Here is a 23,152-nt window from a genome sequence, read left to right as displayed (position 1 = left end):
GCACCGGTCCGGTGGTGCTCTCAGTGCTCTGCCACCGGCCATCGGTAGGCAGCAATATCAATACAGCCTGGAGTGCCGTGGGAGCAGCGAAATTTACGAGTTTCCCGAATCGGAACAGAAAACAACACCAGCAACACCGCCGGGAGGAGGTGCCACTATCTAGTGCAAACTAAACGTTACGGTTTTCTTCATGCGAGCAGGTCAATAGGTACGCTCGGTTGGGTTTCCGTGTAGATACGTGTCTCTCGCCTCCGGTTGCACCGTTTCCTCGCTGATGGCATTCGGGTACGCGAACGGATTGGTGGCCACGTGTTGCACCGCACCGTAGCTCAGCGTCTTGGTGGAGTTGATCTGGGCCGCAGGATCGCCAAAAGGTGCCGCGGGTGCTTGGCCACCTGCTCCGTCTCCATTGTCACCCGCGTTGAACGTTGTCTCCTTTTCGTAACCCGATCCCACCGGATCCCAGGCTTTCTGCTCGTCCAGCGTCGGTTCGGCCCAGGACTGCAGCTCGCCGGACGCGAAGATGGCGTAAAAGGTGATACCGACCAAGTGGACCGTTGCCGCTATCGTGAACACGGTCGACCAGCACGATTTTGGCTGTAATGAACGGACCAAGCATAAAATTAAACCGAAATCCAACTGCCATTTCAAACTGGTTTAACATTGGCTGCGTTAGTAGCGACATCTAGACGTCAGTTGCAAAACTGAAATATAGATGTCGCTAAAGTAACGAACTTAATTTTTAGATTTTTGAAACGGTTTGAAGTGCCACAAATATTCTCTTCTTTACCACAAATAAACTTATTCATAAATTAACGATTTTTATTAATTTTAAATAACTCAGCTGGTACATGGTACATTAGTTATGCACCATACAATGCTACATTCACACAGTAAGGTAGGAAACTTCATTCAACAAGAAACCCAAAGCTACCCTTTCGAGTAAAATATTATTTGCAAAACCACCATATCTAAATACGTTCGTATTTGCTGCCATCCGCTGCGGTTGGCTTGTTTACAACAATGCAATCATGCACAGCTTTCAAAGATTATCAACGTCAGCAAACAAAAACCGAAACAACAAACACGCATCGACGTCAATCTGTCGTTTCGCCAACAATAGTCTTCTGTCGGCACTCGGCGGCGGCGGCGACAGGAACTGCAAACGTAGCAAAAATCCCATCCCTTAGCAACGGCATTTGGCAACCCTTCCACACGGAGGCGCTTCTCTCCGTGCAGTTTCAAGATTTTAAAAGGCCCTTCATATCCCTTCGAAAAGGGTGCCAAGCGTGAGCGTGATGTCGGAAAACACTTTCAGCCCACCGCCAGCAGGGCTGCCGCGGGATGGTGGCCAGTGTAGGGTTTCGCATTATCGAGACGAGGCCGCCAGTCAGAGTTCCAAGTGTATTGTTCAAAATCAACGAGCGTGTAACGTCGTAACAAATTTAATTTATTCCACCGAATCAGCAGTTTTGGAGCGAATCTACCGACGGCCAGGAGGACACTGTCTGATGCATCGGCAATCGGATTACGAAGACTGCACCGGAAATCGGTGGCAGCACCAACGAACGACGGCACTTACCTGGCCCCGGGTGAGATGATCGATCGCTATGGGACAGATCAGGCCCGCTATCGTTCCGATGCCGTTCGACATGCCCATCAGGATGCTGGCGTACCGGGGGGCGATGTCCAGATGATTGACGTTGTAACCGGAGATGGCGAACCCACTGAACGCCACACCGAGCGTGAGAGCCGTTACTGCGCCCATCTGGAAAGCAGCGAGGGAGGTATATAAAAACCCATTCTGGACCATGCTGCGAAAACGATGTTTCCACTCACTGGGCTGGTGGCGTGGGCCACGACCAGGAAAAAGAGTCCCTCCAGACCGAATCCGCCGCAGTTGAACAGTTTGCGCACATTTGTCGTCGACAGAAGCCCCGTTTTGCGGATGTGATCGGCCAACATACCGCCGAATGGTACAATGATCGTCATCAGCAGATGTGGCAGCGCTCCTAGTATACCAGTCTGTTGGAACAATCCGAAAAAAACCCGTCTAAGGATCCGTGCAGAGCGATGGAATCGGTGGCGGTCGGGCTTACCTCTTCGATTCGGAAGTCAAACGAGTGCTTCAGATAGGCACTCTGGTACAGCACCAGCAGATAGAAGTTCCACGAGCGGCAAAAGTTCGCCACGATGATCGCGTAGACGGGCATCGAGGTGAAGAAGTCACGCCACGGGGTCGTCGCGATGGTCGGCATCGGCAGCTGGACCGACTCGCCGAGCGATTTTTCGATGTACTTGAGCTCCTTGACGGTGATGGTTGGGTGCTGGCGTGGCTTCTCGAACGAAAGCCACAGCCAGAAGCAGTACCATATCAGGCCCATCACGCCGTAGAAGTAGAACGGTGCGTGCCAGCTAATCGAACCGGTCAGGATGCCGGACATGGGCATGCCTATCACGACGCCCGCGTACGACCCGCTGAACGCCATCGTGGCCAGCCGGGACCGCTCGAGCGGTGGGGCCCAGAAGCGCCAGATACCGTGGCACGCCGGATACGTTACACCCTGCGGGCAGGCAAAACCGGACCGGGGTTAGTGGAGAGTGTCGGGTGGGGTGGCCAGTGTACTAACCTCTACTAAACCCTGCAGGACGCGCACCAGAATGACGACGGTGGGATGCAGCATCATGGCGCCCGGCACGAGCAGATTCAGGAACGCCGAGCAGGCAATGGCCGTGCCGAAGATGCGATTTGCCGGAAACATCGACGCCAGGAAACCGCCCGGAACTTGCGTCACGAGGTAACCCCAGAAGAACGACGAGTCGACTGCGCTTTCCATCGCCACCGTCCAGTTGTACTTCACCGTCTGTTCGATGGAAGATGAAACAGGCAAAATAAAATGAGTGGAGATTCCTATTTTAAAGATATTTTGTAAGTACATTAAATTCGCGGTTCATACATGATTTTTTATTTACGTTGAATTTAGCCACACCAAGGGCGCTATTTTGTGTCCAAATAATGTGTTTAAATAGCAATCATTATTTATTCTTCTAAATTCATTTTATCACCGTTCCATACGGATGCAATAAATTTGTTTCAACGATTTTTCCAGGTTTCAAAACATGCCGCAAGGTTTTCTTCCGGTATAGCCTTCAATTTCTTCTAGGTTTCGGGGTCTATCCCTTATATAGATTCGAAACGGTGTCCTCGGATCACTCGGTGATATTAAATCCAAGAAACGACCGGTTGATACATCGTTTCCGGGTCGTAGTCGTAGATCCAAGTCTTATCTCCAGTTATGATTCACTTTGTCTTGATAGCCGAAAAGTGTTATTTCACACACTTCTGATCCTTTCGATGTGCCATCAAGGTCGGTAAGGTCTCAATTTTATTAATTTTATTTTTATTTTATTCAATTTTATTGAGTTTCAGCTCATCACTTGATGTTTGCCAACTCTTTTTGAACATTTTGTACCACTTAAAAACTCTTGGTTTTCCTCCTTCTTGGAACTGAAAGCCTTCTGCAACATTCTCGAAAAAATATCATTCCGCTTGAAACTTTCGGTGCATTCGGTGAATGCAAATTCGTAATTCAGACATGACGGTTAAATCCCCCGCTGTGTCCCGGCTATCCCTCGCTGGCGGAGAAAGTGTGAAAACCCGAGCGCTTCCCGTTCGTTAAATCGAGCCAAATGCAACACCGGAAGTCTCGGGATTTTTCCACAACATCACCCACCGAACAATAGCCACGGGACCGCTGTGGAGAGATACACCGACTCCGAAATCCGAGCTAAACATCCAAGGGATCCGACGACGCCGGTAGCGCACCCCGAGCGCAACGTTCTCACAGCGTGGCGTCGATGGCTCGTCCTCGGCGTCAGTTTGTTGTCATTTTCTTGCTTTTTATGCTCGTTTCCGGCCATTTCCGCTGGGTCCTTATCCGTTTCCGCTTCCTCGATCAGCGCCGAAGCGTCGTGCGTATCGTCCACCCTTCACCCCCGGGCCCTTGCCGACCGCCAAAAGGGCAATGACTCATGAATAAAAAATTATCATCCTTTGTCGTCGCATTCCCAATAAATGCTTCCATTATGTTTGACTCCATAAAATTTCATATTTTTTCCTGATTTTTGCCCATCCCGGGTGGTGGAGGCCGCTGCGACGGTCGGGGCTACCGTCCTTATCTGCCCGGTTGCCGGTTGAGCGATCTTTTTCATAGAAAACGCAGGGACGACACGTAATCGAGCCGCGCTAATGCTCCATTTTTGCCTGTTCATTATCTTCCATTTCCTGGCGCTTCCATTGCGGGAGGAAGGACGGCCACGGTCAGGAATCGCATAATTTTCTCCTTCGACATAATAATGCCCGGCATTATGGGGAGCTATCCGAACCCAGCCATTTTGTGTAGTTGTGCTGGTTCAATGCTCGCACGATGATTCCATGCTCGTGACAAAACGTGTCACCTGCCGCCCTAACTCCGTGAACTGGCATCGAACGGCAAAATTATAATCGAAACATACCGGTGACGGGGAAAAAAGGGAACATCATCGACACGTGTCGTGCGACGCCGGATAATTAACGCGACGGTGAAATGTGGTCTAATGGAAGCGGACCAAAGTGCGGCCCGTTTCGGTCGGGGTCCTCGGTCACTTACCCCGTTCTCGAATTGCAGCTTGGCCATGCCCATGTTGCAGCGCATCCCGAACGATATGATAAAGCCGAGGCAAGTCATCAGCGCAATGGTGTAGCGGGTCGTCTTGATGCAGGGACACTCCGCCCGGACGTACTTGTCGACGTGGCGCAACGGTGGCCTTTCGATCTCCTCGAACGACATCGGAGAATCGTTCCCGCCGGTGTCGGCCTGGTACGCACCGCCACCGCCGCCTCCGCCGAGGGCAGCCCCGTCCATCTGGTCGTAGCCTTGTTTGGGCATCTCGAACTTCTCGAAACCACTGCAATGAGTCGCGAAGAATGTTAAATGGGTTACTTTAGTACATTTACTTTTAAGAGCCAATACTCATAACTTTCTTCAGATATTCCACAAAGCAGATTCAACTCGACATATCAAAGGCGTTCGCAGACTTTCTTGCCTGCATTGGGGCCTCCCCAGGACCCTTCGAACTGTCAAGAAAGTGCTTACGCGGCACCGAAATATAATTGAGAAAGCGAAATTAAATGAAAAGACCCACTTAATGTCATTTCCGTTCACGCAAATGCCTCCGCAACCGATTTGCGGGTGGCGTCTTCAGCAGAATGGATCCTTTTCTTTGCGCGCTTCGAACCTTGCGTCCTCCAGCTCCTTGAAGCGCTCATCCCTTCAGGAGCCACGAAAATATGACTACACTCCACACGGGCCAGTTTCTCCCATGGCGCACAAACGAATGCAAATGTCCTCGTCGTTGCTCGCCCTCATTCGCGGCATGATAAATGCTCCCTGTTTTGCTCCGGCAGCCGACATCCCATCCCCGGGCCGACAGCGGGCGGACGACGCTTCACAGTTTCTGTTTTCTGCCAACGGTTGCACTTTTCTCTTCCAATCTTAGCTCCTCTCAGCGGCTCGGTGATGCAACGAGATGGAAATTAATTTTATTCATCCCTTCAACGACCGACCGACCGACGGTGGCGATGTAATTGATAATTTGTCCGCCACAAATGTTCCTCATTTGTTACTGCCAGCTACGAGCCATGATGTCGTACCATTTGTTAGACATCATTATTGTGTTTATGTGTGGTCCACCGAGTACACGTCCTAATAACGACCGTCGACACGAAGTGATAAACCCAACCGGCCCGCAGCACTACAACCAATTTATTATAGGCCGCCATTACAACACTCAAAAATTGAGCACACTCCTGCCACCGAACTTTACGATGCTCAATAAATTCCAAATATTTCATCTCGTACTGCCAACCAACGCGTGCGGGAGCATAAAAAATAATTGATTTGATAAATGTCACCCGGGCGAGCGGGCGCCAAAACGGAGAAAGACAGCCCGGCGCCGACGGCCGGACGAAACAAAATTATCCTTTTAGGCCCAACTTACAGGGGGGGGGACAGAAAGTTCCACCCTAGCTGGGTGCCGTGGCCAACTTCAGCTTCGCCGCAGATTTATGATTGGAAAAAAGGAAAACAGCAGGACGGCGCTGTGCAGAATGCTACGGCCTTCTGCCAGGAATTATCGTTGACAAACATAATTAAGTTACTTTCGGAGGTTCAATAGCAGCGCTGTTTGCCAATATCCGCTTTCCAGAGTGCGCCGTCGTGTGGCCCCCTTCAGGCGACAGACTATCGATTGGTCGGCCGAGGCCGGATGAATCGGCAAAAGTCTTTACGCACGAGCACGAGGAACTCTGAACTGTTGTTTATGCTGACCAACATCCGCTGATCCGCTATGCTTGATAGATTAAAGAAACTATGGCTGCATTTGGGTGGTGCAAAGAGGATTTATCTGTATTAACGATTCCTGACGCCAGTGATTGATTATGTACCAACAGCATCAACCTACATAAATAATAAGTCTCAATGCACACATTGAACGTAGTTCCATCTAATGGACTCAAACTTTTTTGCTTTTTTAAGTTTCACTGCGATGGGATTTCAAAAACTGCAATTTAAGCGAAACAATCATCCGTCTAGCAGCATTCGAGGTGGACAGCGAGCGCAGTAATTCGAATTTATTACCTAGACACCTAATACCGGGACTCGAGAGGGCATGCAAATGAAGGCGAACCGTTTTGTGCTACATCGGCAAGGATACATCGCTCGGTGCCGGGCCCCGTGCTGGCTTGGGATGCGCATAAATATCAATTTCTCTCTCGAGCACGTGTCCGGGACCATCCAAAGCCATCCCAAGTCATCCGTTCAACCGATTCCCGGTCTCAAGAGAGAGAGAGAGAAAGACACGCAGACAGAGTGAGAATGGCTCACGCAAAACCGTCACCTAGTCGATGGATGGAAATTAATGAAATCGCTTTTCGAGCATTTTTAATTTGAATTTGTCAGCACTTCAAACGATTGGAACGCCGCCGTTCCGGTGCCCGACCGACCGCCGCCACGTTGCCTTGCGACGTTGTGTCAGCAAAGTCTAAGCCCCAAGCCCCAAGACGGGAATCATTGAAATCCAATTCCCGTAAATATCATTTACAATCCTTCGGAGACTGATCTTTTAATTCACCCGATTTCGGTCCCCTTGCTGCCGTGGGCCGTGTCTCTTAAACGGTAAGGTGTGCCATCGTAACATGATCCTTTTCCCGCAATCAGGTACAACCACCAACCGGGTCTGCCTGCCGGCGGCTGAAGTGCCAAGCTTCCGGAGGAAGGTTATTTGAACGAGTTTGGGGATTTACTTGCGGAACAGTAATCTAAACGTTTTGCCGATGATTGGGATGTGGAAAGTTTAATGTAAACAACGCTTAGCATAAAACGCCGGACGCCGTCGCCGGAAGCTTTTACCGAACATGGCAATGGTTACAAAGTAAACTGTCTTTTGTGAAATAATTTAAAGGATTTTATATAAACTTCCAATCTTTCGCATAGTTTTATGAGGTATTTATTGACAACCGCACAGTGCAGTTCAACAGGTGAACGGTAATCGTTGGGCTCAGCACGCGGTCAATCATCAAAGGGCCTCACCGAGGATGAGGACATAGTTCCCCTCTCATTTAACGAACGGTAACGAAGTTGCTGAATATTTTATGAATCGGGCCCGAATCGCCCGCGTTCCCTCCATCCGCCAGCGTGGTCGGCACCTCTGAAATTTCATACGTCCTCAGGGAGCTGTGGTGGTGGAAACTTTTATGATTACACCCCCAAGCGGTCCACCGCCGCCCTGCTGCCAACGGTAGCCGGAGTAGGAGTCGTGTTGATTCGCTTGTTATGCTTGTGATTTGATTTCCAGCCGACGATAGGCCGGCCGACGAACGGCGCACCGTGGAAGGATTTTTCCTTTCGGTTCCGCTCGGCACCGAAGGGACGTGCGCCAGCGCCGTACTACTACGTTCGGGCCGTGCGTGGGAAAGAAATGCATAATTTATGTTATTAACTGGTAACAATCCGCTTTATGCTGGGCGCCGTTTGGTAAATGTGTTTTTCTTGCTAAAAGAGGGTTGATCAGTGATAAGTGCCGACAGGAAGGCCCGGTAATTGATGGTATCGAACGTTTGAGTTTGGCTAATTGATACAGGCACTGGCTTTAACGAAAATTATTTTGTCAAACGGGCCTGGTAAATACCATTTTTGTTATCAAGAGTGAAATAATCTAGAGTTGTTTACGAAAACCTTTAAAATACGGAAGAAATCGCCAAAATGCCGTAAAGATTAATAAGTTACAAATCGTTCGAAGTTCAATGAAACGGTTAGAACCATCATTTGTTTATATTTATTCTTTGCAAAACCAGATCTGCCCGTTGCAGAGAAAGAACAATATAAAGCAATTCAAGTGTTCTTTTGATGTTGATGACTATCAGGGGAGTAATTTGAAAAAAAAAGTCGACTTACCCAAGATGCAAGGCGCTTCTTCTGAATTTTACAACCCATCTTCTGAGTACACAGAATGACTAAAATTTTGGAAACTAAATGTCAGAAGATTGACAACCAAACTCACTTCATGTTGAGGTCGAAAACACATCAAGTCACCCTTGTAAGTTACTGTTTCCGTTTGTATACCAACGCTGGGCTACTATGACTGCCTCTTTTGAGTTCACTGAAACTTCAAACGATACGTAGTTTCATTGAATATAGACAATTGGCATAAGAAGGTTATGATCAAAAATGAATTCCCAAAGTCCGGGATGTCATATTCAATAAGAAATAAGTTATTTCATATTTATTCGTTTCGCGAGTAGACGCTTTAAAAGTTTATTTCATCTCTTGACCCACTAATATACCATCATGAACCATACGCTTCGAAACACATCCCGAGAGCACTCTCTTTTAAAGGATCCCAATGCCAAACACAACCCCTCTCAGCCAGTGCGTTGTCGAAGTACATTATGAAAAATGTTATTAACATCCCAACCACCATCCGTTACAGTTCGGCACACGGCGCTCAGGTTCACCGAGACACCCGCGAAAGTTAAACATTTGCCTAAAAGCTATTAAAACCGAAATGAAACCCGAAGCTTCCCCCGTCGTTTGGCCGTGATCCATCAAATCCGCAAAGCAGTCACCGTGTAGTGCGCCGGAAGGAGTGTGATTCACTTGTCCGGGAACAAGAGAAATGTAAATAAATTTAATTTCTAAATTATGGATCATATCAAAATTTGCGCTGTGTTGCTGCTGGTCTGCGCCACCCTTTGCTGTGGCCCACTGGCAAGAGGCCGTCCGACACCAGAGTAAACATAATAACAGCTCTGTTTAAACCCCGTCGCCAGCCGGTTCGCGGACTTCCCCCGGGGTTGGATCGTACTGTTTTCGCGAGGTCCTTGCACACGCGGAACAGACAACCGACAATTTCTCCCAAGAGACTTCACCCGAGGGGTTGGCCCCCTAGAGGCCAATCTTTTGCCTCGGGTACGCAGTTTTGTTTCCGTAAGCTAGACTCCTCGTGAATCTGTGCACATTCGAAAGCGGTAACGGATATCCATCAAAATTAGATATGCTTATCGTCGTCGCATATCGGCCATCAAGTCGACCCATCCTGGCCGACATTTTTCTCGCATGGAAAACTCGGACCATCAATCTCGGACAGGCGGATACCGTTTGAAGGTCGCACTCTGTACGCTTATCTTTGCCGGTGTATCATCATTCGATTAAGCCTTTCATTGTACCGCGATGATTGAATTTCCGGTTGAAGTATTTCGATCGATTTGGACGGCGCCCAATGCCGGGACGGGCCACAGCTTTAATAGAGATTTGATTGATGGACCGATGACGAGCACCGCACCCTAGCGAAGTTCATTAAAATCAGATTTTGCCCGACCCGGATCACTGACGTGCAGTTGATAATTTTGATTATTTTTCGGTACATTTTATCAAGTCCACTTCATACTCCGGAGCAGTGTGCACTGGCGGAATGGCCCAACAGGGGAGATATTAAAATGGTTGTTGCCAAACAACGAGATATTTCACCGGATTGTTTCCAGCAAACGTCACGTTCGGGGCTTTCGAGCCACTCATACCTCGAAAAGGAAACCCCGGCACTTATTTATTCATTAAACGGTAATCGTTCGTGCGAAATTGAATTTCCCTCCTATTAGTGCGGGGCCTCGCCCGAAAGGTAGCCAATCCGGTCGTTTTCTTTCATTGCCTGTCTCTATCTAATTATCAGCCATCTTCCATCGGTGGCCGCTCGAGTCGGAATCCCCTTTAACTGTGCTCGAAAGCGGAAGCGGAACAAACATCCTCTGGTGTCGAGGAAGCCGACAGAACGCAATCGTCACGCAGACCGCACTGACCGGACCAGGTTTCTCTCTCTCCCGTTACCATCGGCAACCGAAGGGTCCAAGAGTAAAACGGAAAATAGAAAATTGCTGGCCAAAGATAAGGAATCGCGGTGTGGACGGGCCGAAGTGAAAATGCGGAAGAAAATCTGGCGCTGCGAATGTTGGACGTAGGAAAAGCAATCATTAAAAATAGCCGTTAAGAGATTGAATCGAGCAGATTATGTGCCATAATAGAGGAGCTCTTGCGAAAAGACAACGCTATCTGTTTGGGCAGATTCCACCCCAGGCCGGCCATCAAGAGGTAAAAGTTGTTTTGGCGAACGGAAAAAGTACCCCTCTTACGTAAAGTAGCATTAGATGTTATTGTTTTTCGAAAATAAGGGGGCAATTCGGTGTTCGCCTTTCCCGAAGCTTTCGTTTGGAGCTTGCTGTCAATACCTAGCCACTGCTAGGCTGACCACTAGCGCAGATCTCATTTCGATGTCCTCAAACTTCTGTCGTTCGTGTGAATCAACAAGGGTTACGGCCCCGTCCGAACCTCAGCATTAGCCTCTACAACCCGTTGGCCCAGCCGTGTTTATGCAACAAACGGAAACAGCTTGAAAAGGGATCGAACCATCGATTCCAGGATGCGAGGAAGCGAGACCGAGCGACACACAAAGAAAATAGAAATGTAATAAAACCGACACATGACCCTAGTCGGATTGACGAGAAAGAAAAACAGCAATCAAATGAATTGGCAGGATTGATATCCGCCTCGCCTCTCGTCCGACTCTCCGGGCAGCCCCTCCGGGAAACCGGGACCCTTCTCTTAAAGCTGTGCTTGAAAAAAAGAAGCCAGCGGAAAAATAAACTTCCTCGGCGTGTTCCCCACCAGTAGCGCGCGGAACCTGTCAGCAAGAGATTTCGCAACAACCATTGGGCCATAATCTCCGGTTTGCTGAGGTCGGCCAGGGGAGGGTTCCCGGTAAGAAGTTTACGCTAAGCTAGCCAGCAACCCAACGTTTTGGACAGAACGTGACCGGGACCGGGATCTACACTTAGAGCGCAGAGCGTACATAAAATAATGTCGTCTCGATTCTACTACCCTAGGAAACCCTCCGCGGAGTAACTCTTTCGACAAAAAGGCGTAACAATTCGGCTTATTTCATGGACTACGAATTGCGTCAAAGGCGCACTTTATCGCGCTGATTATTGTGCGATAATGATGTAATTTAAAGTCATTTCTCAAACTCGGCGCGGATCCCGACTGGCTGCTCCGGTGACGGTACCGCGACCGGTTGATTTATGGCACCCCGTTGAGAGGGTGCCAGGAACGGGTCGGACGGGGAAGAAAAAAACAGTACTCCACCAGAAGAATACCTCCGGTTACAGGACCGCCGCCGTCACCGTTAGCATCCTTCGCACAAGAATGTAAAGTGAGACCGAGCTGTGAAATATTGGTACAAATCCACCGAAATTCAATTCCTGTACGCGCCCAAGTCGCGTCCTGGAATTCGAAATAATGGCAATTTTTCATACGACTCACAGCAACCGCCAGGCGGCCATATCAAAGCCACGAGCGCGATACAAGAGGAAGCCACCGAAGAGGAAGCGTTTCCATTGATTGCTGATCGTTCCGAGCTAGAGAGACCGACAAAAGAAAAACTGTGGACCGGAATCGACCCTTCGACGACGAATGAAACCGATGGATGGTGGCAATGGGGACTCACGCTTCTGGCCACGGGCCCAAGAAGCCTTAGAGGCGACGAAAGAGCGCGGGCTCTGCGTAAAGTGAATTGAAATCTCAAGATGCTGTGGAGAGCGAAAGCGAAACGTGACAATCGCGTCGTGAGGCGTATTTGTGCACCATATTCGACAATCGTCGCCGACGTTTGGAATCAAACAGCAAGGCCTTTCCGGGGCTGCCAATATCACGGATCGGAGATGGGTAATGGAATTCCGTCGATATGATCCGTTCATCAAACAGACGGGTGTTTAGTTATTTTACGAATATAGAATTGTTTTGATTGAACCACGGAACTGAACGGAAAACGAAACGAAACCAACTAGACTATGGAATGGAGTACGAGGAATACGTATAAAAGATCATCAGTCCGAGGCAGGTCCTAGGTCTCCTAGGCAAGACGTGTCCAAAGCATTCGAACAGAGTGAGAAAAACTCCAAAAGCTATTACGAGTGAGATTGTTCGCCCACTAAACGGTGCTAATGTAGGTGCCCTCTTCATCAATCATTTACCATAATCACACCACTACTCGAAAAGCATCTTTAGCAACAACGCCAAGGGGTTAAACGGGTGTAATTACTTTAACGAATAACGGGCTTCCGTGCCGGGGTCCCAGACGATGATCATAGGCCCGAGAGTGCGCGTGACTTTCCCACCAAATCTCATCAGGCTGGCCGCCTGTCAACGCCGACAAAAAGGAGCATTGCCATCCCTGCGAGGGCCGCTTCCGTTGCAGGAGCCGGCGGCTCAACGCACGGCTCAAATTAAGATCATCTATCGGACCGAAAATGACTCTGGCATAATTTAGTCATTACTTCAATTTTATGTCGTCTACTCTGCCGACCTCAGCCACACATTCGTCTTCGTCTGCAGCAGCGCAGATAGCGGTCTCCCCTGGTCCGTTACGGTCCAGGGCGCTGCCATAGAGGGGGACTTCCATCCGTTGTCCGGTTGTCATCAGCACATCCTCCGCTGCCGCCATCACCGGATCGGCTTTCAGAAGCAATTTCCTGAGATTTTCGCCACTTTTGTTTATTTATCGTGCGTTCAAACACTCGAGCCAACGTCCACGACGCCCGGCGGCACGGTGACAACATTATCAGATTGTTCTTCTCTTCCTGAGCTTCGTCGAGAGCGTGAGTTTTCCGACCATTTCCGAGGCCTGGGGCGCGGGCCAGGTCAACGAAAGATCAACAATCATGCCGACACACGGGTCGGGCCGGTCGGCCCAGAGCGCGGTTTAATTTATTCCAGATTTTACTTACCTCGCGCCAAATGAAACGATACAATTATGCTCCGGCAGAGCATTGTCAGATCCACCGTAAACAATGAACCGCTTGGCGAGGGGGGCTCGGTTTTCCCGGCCCACCGTTTCTTTGCCGGAAATCGATCCGTCTGGCGAAAGTGCGACAAGTTTACGCATTCAAATCACGCGCCAGACAAGTGGCTTAATGTGTCTCACTTTTTCACGGTTTGCTTCGGACGGCCTGCCGGGCGGTGTGGCCACCACGTTGACGATGGCCACCACGTTTAAATGTAGAGTAATAGGTTTTTTAAACCCACCCCACGTGGAGTGGACGCTGGGCACGGAGCGCCATGCATTCTTCGCCAAAAGAAAGTGTTTCCAGATTGCTTTTGGAGAAGATGTTTTCGCTGTTTTCGTCGTGACGTTGCAAGGCCACCAACATTGGTCAACTCACATTGGTGGGGTCGTAAAGCGCATAGTTGACCGACTGAAGAGTATGCCAACATCTTTAAAGTGGTCTTCCGGTTGCTGCAATGCTATATTATGCCGCTAAATTCAAATCATTTCAATGTTTCGTCACTAACGGAGAGCGACTGCTGTTCCTATTTGCAAACAATAGTTGAGTCCTTTTATCGGAACTCTTTTGTTTGAATTACTAGCCGACCCGGCAAACTTCCACCTTGTTCTGCCACCTTGATGCAATCGGTTGACCACGAACAGCACAATTTCAAATAAGTACAATAAGTATTTGACGATGCTGGACGCAGCTTCCTTGACAATGTTGCCAGACAATGTTGATTCTGTTTATGACGCACAAATATGTAGTCCGACTGAAAATCGACAAAGCTTATCGCTGCTAGCGGTCAACGTCACAGCTGGTCGATTGAAGGCGTGTACATGATTCTATCACCGTTCTGGTGCTCTACTGTGTCCTTGAATTCCTCCAATTCCGATCAAATTGTAAATAGAAAGCATGTTCAATATACCCAAAGAATTTCGGCCATTTTTGGATCACAGTAGCCCCATTACTACTTGATACTTGAGTCAAAATCTGTCAGACAATCGAAGAAAGCGATGATGATGAAATTGTACTAATCTTTTGAAAAAACCAGAACCGATCATGATCTGATCGCTTTCAGTATACATGAAGAAAATTTGCAAGGGAAACTATTGTAAAAATGGTTACTTAAGAAAACCTAGAAAAACTTAAGAAAGAGATAAATGATACAGGCATCAATCCTTCCAATTCATAGTACATCTCAGCTTGAAAGCAATCATACTTAAAATTCGTTCCCAATGTGGTTCCACTTGAACGAGTTAAGATATGTCGCAACATCATCACGATCCGACCGATACGATTTTTCCATTGTTAACCCCTCGGCAATCGACTAAACCTCATCAATAAGTGGACCATTCTCTCTGTCTCTCTCTGTCTCTGTCCTTCTGTGACTGTTTGCCCTTCATTTATGGGCAGGTTTTCTATCCGACAGGCCTTCCCAAAACTGAAAAGTCATATGTATCAATCACCGTCGAAGCATGCACGGGGAGTGATTTCCTGGCCCCGTAGCCGTCTCCTGATTGCGGAGGCTGTCGAAGCGATCAAACGAGGATTTGCGCCCTCCGTTCGCACCGCGGCGACCCTTGCCTTCTAATGGGGCCCATTTTTCATCGCTACCCGCTCTCCGTCCGGGGGAGGCAAAAACACGACCACCGTGAATGTAGTTTTCGGCTTCGGAACCAACGAACCTGTTATGGGCTTAAAAGTACCACACGGAGAAGAAATTCATTTCGACGTAAAACCTGCGCGCTGTGGTTTCTGCGGGGCGTTTCATTGAAAGGACACAGATTCAAAGGATGGCGCTTCGGCTCCTGCGGCTGAAAGTCCCCACTTGGCCATATGTGACGAGTAGCGACCCCCGAGGGAAATCATTTAAGCCGCATATAATGATGACAACAAAACAGCTCCCACTCGGTGGCTACCACCCGCCGCCGTACATTGTTTCGCAAGGATCAAGCAGTGGCGCGCCATGAAAAGGATTGGTCCATCGATGGGCACCCGAGAATCGTGATCATTTCACGAGCTGATTAATCAAAGTCTCCTCGAGACTTTGTTGCGCTTTTCGGTACCGACGGATGAGGAAATATTGGGGAATATTTTCCACCAACTCGAGTCGTCCAAGGACATCAACTGTATCACGTTCCGCGGAAGCACGTTCCCTGGCACCACGGACACACGCTTTGTCACCACCACCACCGCTCACCGGGGGCCGCTTGTTTGCAGGTTTAGCACCGTGTTAATGAGAGCCGTGCTGATCGAAGGGAAAATTTCTTTCAACTCGCAACCCTCGCCGTGCGGAAAGTGAGACATCATCCGGTCGTGGTTCCATCACGGAGGGGAGAAAACCCATCGTGGTCGCTCGGCTGGTGGTTAATTCCCGATTCGATGTGCCACACTTCACGGTGGATGAAGTTTAACGTCACTCTTTAAACAAGTGGAAGCCGTCCCTGCTACCCTGCCGCCTCCGAGCATCGCATCCCTGGGTCGGCTAAAATGCTGATTAAGATAAAAGTACTCCGTTTTCCTAGTGGCCGTCCCGCCTGGCCCGGCCCGGCCTTCGGTGTCCCACAATGGATCATTGTTTTGGGAAAAGTTTTTCCGCTCGATTTTCCATTCTGGCGACCCATTTCGTCACTTGCGGTGCTTCGCCGGCCATCCATCTGCGCGGTGCGCCCGCTGCCAGAAATGATTATCTTCATGGGTTTCTTGTGATATTAATTATCATTACGAGTCAGAACTCGACGACTGGCAAGGTGTGTGGTGTGCGGCGAACCGTTAATTGGTTTGTTTCTGATTCAATCAGTCTGTCTGGCGGCTTCTTGAGAATTCGAAGCAGTTTAATTAGATTTCGAACCAACACCAAGCAACTTTTTCGTTAAGTACTTTAATCAATCATCTCATCTGCTATCTGTTGTCTGATGGCTTAAACAAAAAAAGGATGGCTTCTTATATCAGTTTCTCATATTTAGCGTTTAATATTCAGCTCTGAAGCACTGGATCCGGCTAATAGCCGTTCCGTGGCCACATCAAACGCTGCGAGACTTGAATGTGGCGAGGCAGAAGGACGAACGTATTCATTATCATATCAACGAGTGCAGGGGCACTGAAAAGCCGCTTATCGTGGCTTTGGTTGCATTCAGCGTCCCTGAAAGGCACAGCGTGTGGTAGATGGGTGTTTTCATTTGCTCCGCACTGCCGACCCTTTGCCTCATATTTCCCCTGGCGGACTCCCCGGACGAGTGTCGCGCGTCATCGATGCTCACAAGAGCCGCGCTAAGCATCCCTCGAGACATCTCAGGGGGGACAAAACGCTGCAAAAGCCAAACCCGGCACAGGCAGCATTTTTGCTTTCACATGAATATTGTGACGCCATATCAATGGCTCACTCGAGCGTGTCGCAAATGGTTCGCCCTGAAGAGTCCATCGTGTCTCTTGTCCTTCCTCCTGGGAGGGGAGATAAGGACGTCCCGGGTGGTCGGTCTAAATACCGTGGCAACAATCACATTCTTCGTCGCCCATCGTCGCCAGGGAACGGTGTAATCTTCGTGTGGAACGCAACAAAACGGGCCCGAAATCAGGATCTTCTGCCACATCTCCGAAGGATCCCGCTCGGGTTGAGTGTGAGTGGAAGCGTGGCCCAAACAGAAAAGCGAAAGAGTTCCATTATTCAACGGCTGGGCGTCGTGTGGAGTTCCGGTGCCGGAGCTTGTGTGAAAAATAGGGAAAAAACGCACACACGGGCGCGAGAACCCATCTGGTCAGTTCCGGTCACCACACAATCATCGTAATGGCCCACGGCACTGCATTTATATAATTGGACTATTTTCGCTTATGCTCTGGTCGTGCGCTAGAAATTTCCCAATTTTTTCAAATTCAAAATGGGGATCACTTCTAGGCCGCAGGACGGCCGTGACTAACACAAATCAATTTCATGCTTCACTCGCTTTAATTAATCACACCATCAGTTACGGGCCCGGTCTCCTCGGTCAGGCGGCCCTGTCCAAGTATGATACCACAATTTATGACCAAAAGTCATCGTCATCATAAAATTCGCTACCACCCAACAACCTAGCCCTGTGTCCGTGTTCCGTGCGTTCGACAATCTCCTTCGCTGTCCGTGGTCTTAACGGTCCGTGAACTTTGCATCCCGGACCGCTCGAGCTCCAGATTGCTCCCTTTTCGGGCAACGAGCATATACTTATGGAAAAAAAGAAATCACAAAATGTACGCTCGATAAACCGCACCGAAAGTTTCCCGGCACGAGGGGACAGCATCCCACCAGAGTCCTGCCCGATGCATCCCGATACGGAGGACACTTTTTCGATGTCTCTCTTTTTGTGGATTGTGGCAAAATTTTGTAAATCCGATTATAACTTCAGCCGGGCCGCAGTCTTTCATCTCTCGTAGTTTGTGTGGCCGAGCCGAGCTCCAGGACAAGTTATGTCACTCTTTATCACAACCGTAACTCCCGCTGTAATCGTATCGGTGCTGATTGCGAAACGCGACCCGGACTGGGCGCTCCTGCGGTAGTGGTCATTAGGGTTGTGAATTTGTCCTTTCCGTATTTTTTGCTTATTATCCAACAACATTCTGCGGAATCAAAGGGATTCCCCATAATATTTCCCCGATATGCCCGGCGTGAGTCATTATTCCAGAATTTTCTGACCCGGCTCATGAGAATATTCACCGAAAGATGCCTTTCCCGCGATGGGATGTCCTGTGCGAAGTCACCCATCGATAATTGACCGTCAGGATACCCTCGGGCGCAAGAACTCGGGGCGGTCGAAAGGAATGAAAAAAGCACGACGAAAACATATTTCGGCTGTCGCTTGATGCGGCCCTCGAAAAAAAAAACACAACACTCGATCACATTCCTTAAGAAACCCAATAAGCCACTTGCTCCGGAGCTAAATTGTGTGAAGGCGCAGTACGTGACCAAAATGGCTAACAACTTCAAGGCGGTGGTAGGGTGGCCCTACACGACCGCAATCGATGCGAACCACTCATTGGCACAATCGCCTCCAGTCGTCGTCGATACACCAGGCCAGGCCCCGATGTCCCGAAACTATTCGGGAAAGAAAAGAAGGAAAGATCTATATTCCGGTACTTGCAGTACTGAATTTTAATGGACCGCCCGGTAATGCGATCGCGGCCACGCTCGTCATGCGAACGATTATTCGACGACGATGACATCATTAGATCCGCTGCCTGCCCGAGGAGCCGACTTCCGGTCCGCGAATCCGGGGACTGCCGGGGAGTGGTAATCAATATTTCCATTTCGTCTGCCGCCGCCCGCCTAAGCAAATACACTGTGGCACTACGAAACAGTATGTTAATTTCGAGAATTTATGCAAACGCGGCATCCCCGGAGCCCAAATTCTACATTTCATCCGCTTCTTTCTTTTTTGGGGAAAAGATTTTTTAAAGTCCTCAAATATTTGTTTCGGCACCGACAACGGGAGCGCCACACGATGAACGTAATTAGATAAAGTACGTAAGATACTTTCTGAGAACCGGCCAAGACTTTCGATCCCGTATCCGATCACCGCCGTCAAAACCGAAACCTATGCCGGTCCGGGTGGGACTTCCGTTCGCTTGCGCTTCGAAGCAAATGGATTCGCTCAGCACAACAATGAAATCCATTAACGTGATTAAATTGCTTCGCTTGTTGAAACGACTCATCCGACTCGTACGGACTCCGGTGCATTCCCGTCCCCGGGAACAATCGAACGAGTGATGTTGTCGCGCGCGCAGCAATCATTCTCCAGACTGGTCCGACTTTCAGCCTGTCGTCGCGTGAAGGGAAAAAAGGGTGCCAACCCTTTCCGTTTCGAATGGCCCTCGGCCGTCGTATGGCAAGGTACCGCTCGAGTGCGGTTACCGAAGGAACGGTTCGCTTTGTGGCGCGCTAAACACTGGCCAGGGACGTGCCGTTCAAACTGACAGCCATTACAGCCATTTGACCAGTTCATTTGAAGGGAACTCGGGAAAGTGAGTGCAGATTGGAGGCTGTTAAAAACAATTACCATTATGGTTACGGGTGCTTTACTGTGGCCCAAATGTGCTGACTGCACACTTTTATTTGATTATTTAAATGTTCCATCAGGATAGTAAGGATAGGATTCTTCGGTTCCGGGCGCCAGAATCCGGTCACGGCCCGGCAAAAGGAAGGCAATTGCCAGCGCTATCGATTGACCGAGTTTCCGCGATGGAAGATGATTCCGGGAGAGAGACAGGACCGAATGCGCCAACATTGGGTGGCGCCACCAAAAAGTCGCCGCCGTCTCGCCCGATTGTCTGGCACTACTTTTTATCGCCGTGGCCGCCCCGGCGATGCCGTCTGAATGCTGCGTTCTGTGCGTGCACGACCGAAAGGACACCGGAAACCGATGGGAAGCTGTAAAAGTGTGTGGCTCGGTTCTAGTTCGGCAGGCGGCCGTCACCCTCAGTCGGCAACTAGCAGCTCGGTTATTAGTGCCGCCGCCGAGCTGGCGGCCGGCGGAGTTCGCGTGGCCGCCTTGACTTCCGCCAAGCCAAGACATCCGCGCGCCAAAAAGGGGGCTGCTCGAGTTCTTGGCCATATCTCGAGATTTCGTGGCGCCAGCGTGCCGCCGATTCGAAATGATAAATCGTTTTCGTGCAATGTTGGCGCGCTGGCTGGTGAAAGACAGGACAAAGATTTTTTTCCCACTTCCATATTTCGCACTCAGCACGGACGGTGGGAAAAGAAAATTCTCTCACTGAATCCGAGATAAATTTCCGAGAACGCGGGGGAACTGGGGCAGAACATTTATAGATAACGCAATAAAACCGAATGATTCGCTTATTTTTGGCGACAGGAAATGAAGAGCTCACGCGTGTCCTGGCGGGTCTTGGGTTTGGATTTGTGCCTAAGCTTTGGCCACTTCCTAGCGTCATTTAGCTGATGGAAAACCTTTTTAAAAAATTTATACTGCATTCACATTCACTCCATGTCAAGCGTTTGATATCCTTTCTAACGAACTCTGACAAGTTTTCTGCCCAGCTTTCCCTACTCTAGCCAGCAAGACATCGGAACAGCACTCATAAATCTGTGCCCACGGGCGGTCCTGCGGTCTCCCGTAGCGAAGGTTTAACGCGCCACAGTTGGTGATATTGTTTTTCCCTTTTTTATGCACCTCCTGAGCTTACTGAGCAGGAGTCACTGAGCAGGCTTTGCGGCTTGATTTAGTGGCTCGCGATGTTCGCCACAGGATTTAGTCGCTCAACGGCTCAACAAACAAGCGGCCAACAAATTGTTCCCCAGGGGTCGAATTAGTGCTCGAATGTCGGGAAACAGGGAGTCGGAGCGATAAGGACGCGATAAGCGCAAGGATCGCACGAGTCGCAACTTATTAACAGGTTTGTCCGGCAAATCTTACGCTCCGAGCCGGTGTCGTCGCCTTGGGCTTAACACCGTAGCACTTTATCATAAATGGGAACTGCGAACAGAGTGTACGCATTAGTGCGCGGTTCCGTAGCGTAGCGAAATTGCCTTCTCCGCACGTGCCGGTTGATGCAGAAAGGGCGCACGGTTACACGGTTCTTACCCGGGGGCTGCCTGGCGACACACAACACAATCCACACCCGGGGCGTTGATTGTCACCACAGCGGAACGTACTTCCGGTTTTGAGTGAGAGGTTCCGATCGATGTGACGTGAAACCGTATCACATTTGATATTTATATTCCGGGTTCGGTTTTTTTTTGGTTCGGGAGGAGTTCTATGGGAAGTAAGCTCCCGGGCAGATCATAAATATCTGTCATGAATCTCGGACCGTCACAAACACAAAATGGCAACCGAGTTTGAGTTCATTAAAAAGTGCCCCGAAGCCATCGGGAACCGGAATCGGCGAACGAGCTCCGGCGCAGGAGCGAAAAGCCGCAGGAGAGGAAAGAGGACCGGAGTCCCGGAACGGCATTGCATAAATCTCTTTATCACACGAGACGCTGCACACGGCCGGCGGAAGCTACGGAAACACCCTTTCTTCGTTCCGTGCTTAATTAAATTCAAAATGCGTCCATCACCCGTCAGACCAACTCCACCCCGGGGCGCGGAGGGCCGATGTGAAGATATCCCAACCAGGTCCTAGTTTATTGTCGTCGTCCTCGTCGTCCCGGTCGACGGAGAAGAGATTTTTCCATCGTTTTTATCGCCGCGCAACTCCGCGAAGTCCTCCGCCCTTAGCCGGGGCGTCACCGTGAGCCTTGGCCGGGTTTTCAATAACACTCCTGGTAAATAATCTCCCATTAGGCTCCCATTAGAAGGTATTATCATAAATAAATTCTATTAAACATCGCAGCATTCGGAGCAGGGAACTTCCCGGAACCCCTTTTTGGCGGACGGTTGGCTCAGTTGCCATCGCTTCCCGAGTGGGCGTAGCCGAACGGAAGCGAAACATGTAGTTTAGTCATTTATAAACAAATCCTGCTATCTGGCACGGCCTATCGCTCCACTCGTAACTGAGCTCCGGGATTAGGCGGCTCGCAGCTACGGAGCACTTAACGCACTGCACAGAGATGCAGATCGTCTAATCCGCTTAAATTAATGAGCATTTTCGCCAATTTGAAGGATTGCGAGGCCGTTGATAGGAAAGCCAAGAAAACCTGTTTTAAAATAGACAAGTTGCTAGTTCCGATGCCTTCCGAACTATCGGAGAGTGCACCGTTAAAGACACGTCATCGTTGGCCAATTTTTTTCCCAATCATATCGCCTGGTTCGCTTCGCTGACTCCCAGCACCGGCACCGGCAAAGCGGATAACCGAATCGTTCATCCATCACAGCTTACGCATGTCGACGGCAGTAGCGGGGCCGAACGGGCCTAACGGGGGCCCTTGAGAAGCTGATAACAAAACACTGCAGCCGCGCAAAACCGCTTCGCCGTTCATTGTCGAGCCTCGAGTGGATCCTAAATCCGGATTACAAATGGCCCTGGCCCATGATGCAACGGTGATGGGGGGTTTGGACACGGCTTAGCTAGTCAACCGCTCAGTGAGCGGAGTGCGTTCGTCAGTTGAAGGATCTGGCCGGAACGGAACCGGAATGTTTGCTACTTACCCACCGAAAATGTTGGACGCACGGTCCTTGAAATCTGCGAACCCAGGCATGTTGTCGATGCGGTCGTTGAGCCGGTCTCAGGTGGTCAATATACGCCCAACCCAAGAGGATGGCCGCGGTTTGTGTACCGTTCGGTCCGGGAAGATCACGCGAGTGGTGACGAGGCGTAGATTGCAGCTATCAGCGCAACATCCACTTCGAACTCATGTTGTACTCTGGGGGAGACTAGAAAAAAATGTTTAAATCTTTATGAGGACATTTAATCCAAAAAAGGTCTATAATAAAAATTGTTGCACAACACAACAGAATACAATTGAAGGATATGCAGATTGTCATATAAATTCATTAAACCAACCCGAATTCATTTAAAATGTAGCGATCACGATTAAACTAAATAGTAATTTCAAATTATGCAATAATCCAAATTCATGATTAATTGTTAATTTTGCATCAATTCGCAGAGCAAATTTGACAAAACGCACTTTCCATTTATGGTCATTTTATACTCCTTGACTTCTTTCCATTTCGCATGCTCTATGACCTCTGCTCGGACCGATCATGCGCACAACTATGTCCTGCGGTCTGCGCAAAGGTTCGGTACCCAACGATGGACCTTTTGCTCCACTTTAAACTTACCTCTCAAGTTCCGATCCGATTTCTGTCTATTCTT

At 49.5% G+C, this 23,152-nt stretch overlaps 1 protein-coding gene across 1 annotated transcript; it reads right to left on the bottom strand.

Moving 5' to 3' along the window:
• Positions 1-201: 201 nt before the first annotated feature.
• On the bottom strand, positions 202-22,611 carry LOC131210329 (vesicular glutamate transporter 1). The gene is made up of 7 exons (XM_058203561.1): positions 22,483-22,611; positions 4,650-4,947; positions 2,631-2,864; positions 2,100-2,564; positions 1,840-2,025; positions 1,583-1,768; positions 202-597 (listed from the first exon to the last, which is right to left on the bottom strand). The coding sequence occupies exons 1-7, from the start codon at positions 22,530-22,532 to the stop codon at positions 202-204; spliced, it is 1,815 nt and encodes a 604-aa protein (XP_058059544.1). The 5' UTR covers positions 22,533-22,611.
• Between the last annotated feature and the right edge of the window lie 541 nt (positions 22,612-23,152).

Source organism: Anopheles bellator, chromosome 2 (assembly GCF_943735745.2).
Source record: "Anopheles bellator chromosome 2, idAnoBellAS_SP24_06.2, whole genome shotgun sequence".
Taxonomy (NCBI): Eukaryota; Metazoa; Arthropoda; class Insecta; order Diptera; family Culicidae; genus Anopheles; species Anopheles bellator.
Note: the sequence above shows the minus strand (reverse complement) of the source record. Positions and strands in the feature narration are given on the sequence as shown.

What these genes read in the sequence shown, in the direction of transcription:
- LOC131210329 (XM_058203561.1), bottom strand. Translation starts at nt 22,532, where the DNA reads ATGCCTGGGTTCGCAGATTTCAAGGACCGTGCGTCCAACATTTTCGGT. An exon ending in TCCTGCAGGGTTTAGTAGAG is followed by an intron (nt 2,565 to 2,630) that starts GTTAGTACACTG and finishes GCCTGCCCGCAG; the next exon opens with GGTGTAACGTATCCGGCGTG. An exon ending in TGGCCCACGCCACCAGCCCA is followed by an intron (nt 1,769 to 1,839) that starts GTGAGTGGAAAC and finishes GCTGCTTTCCAG; the next exon opens with ATGGGCGCAGTAACGGCTCT.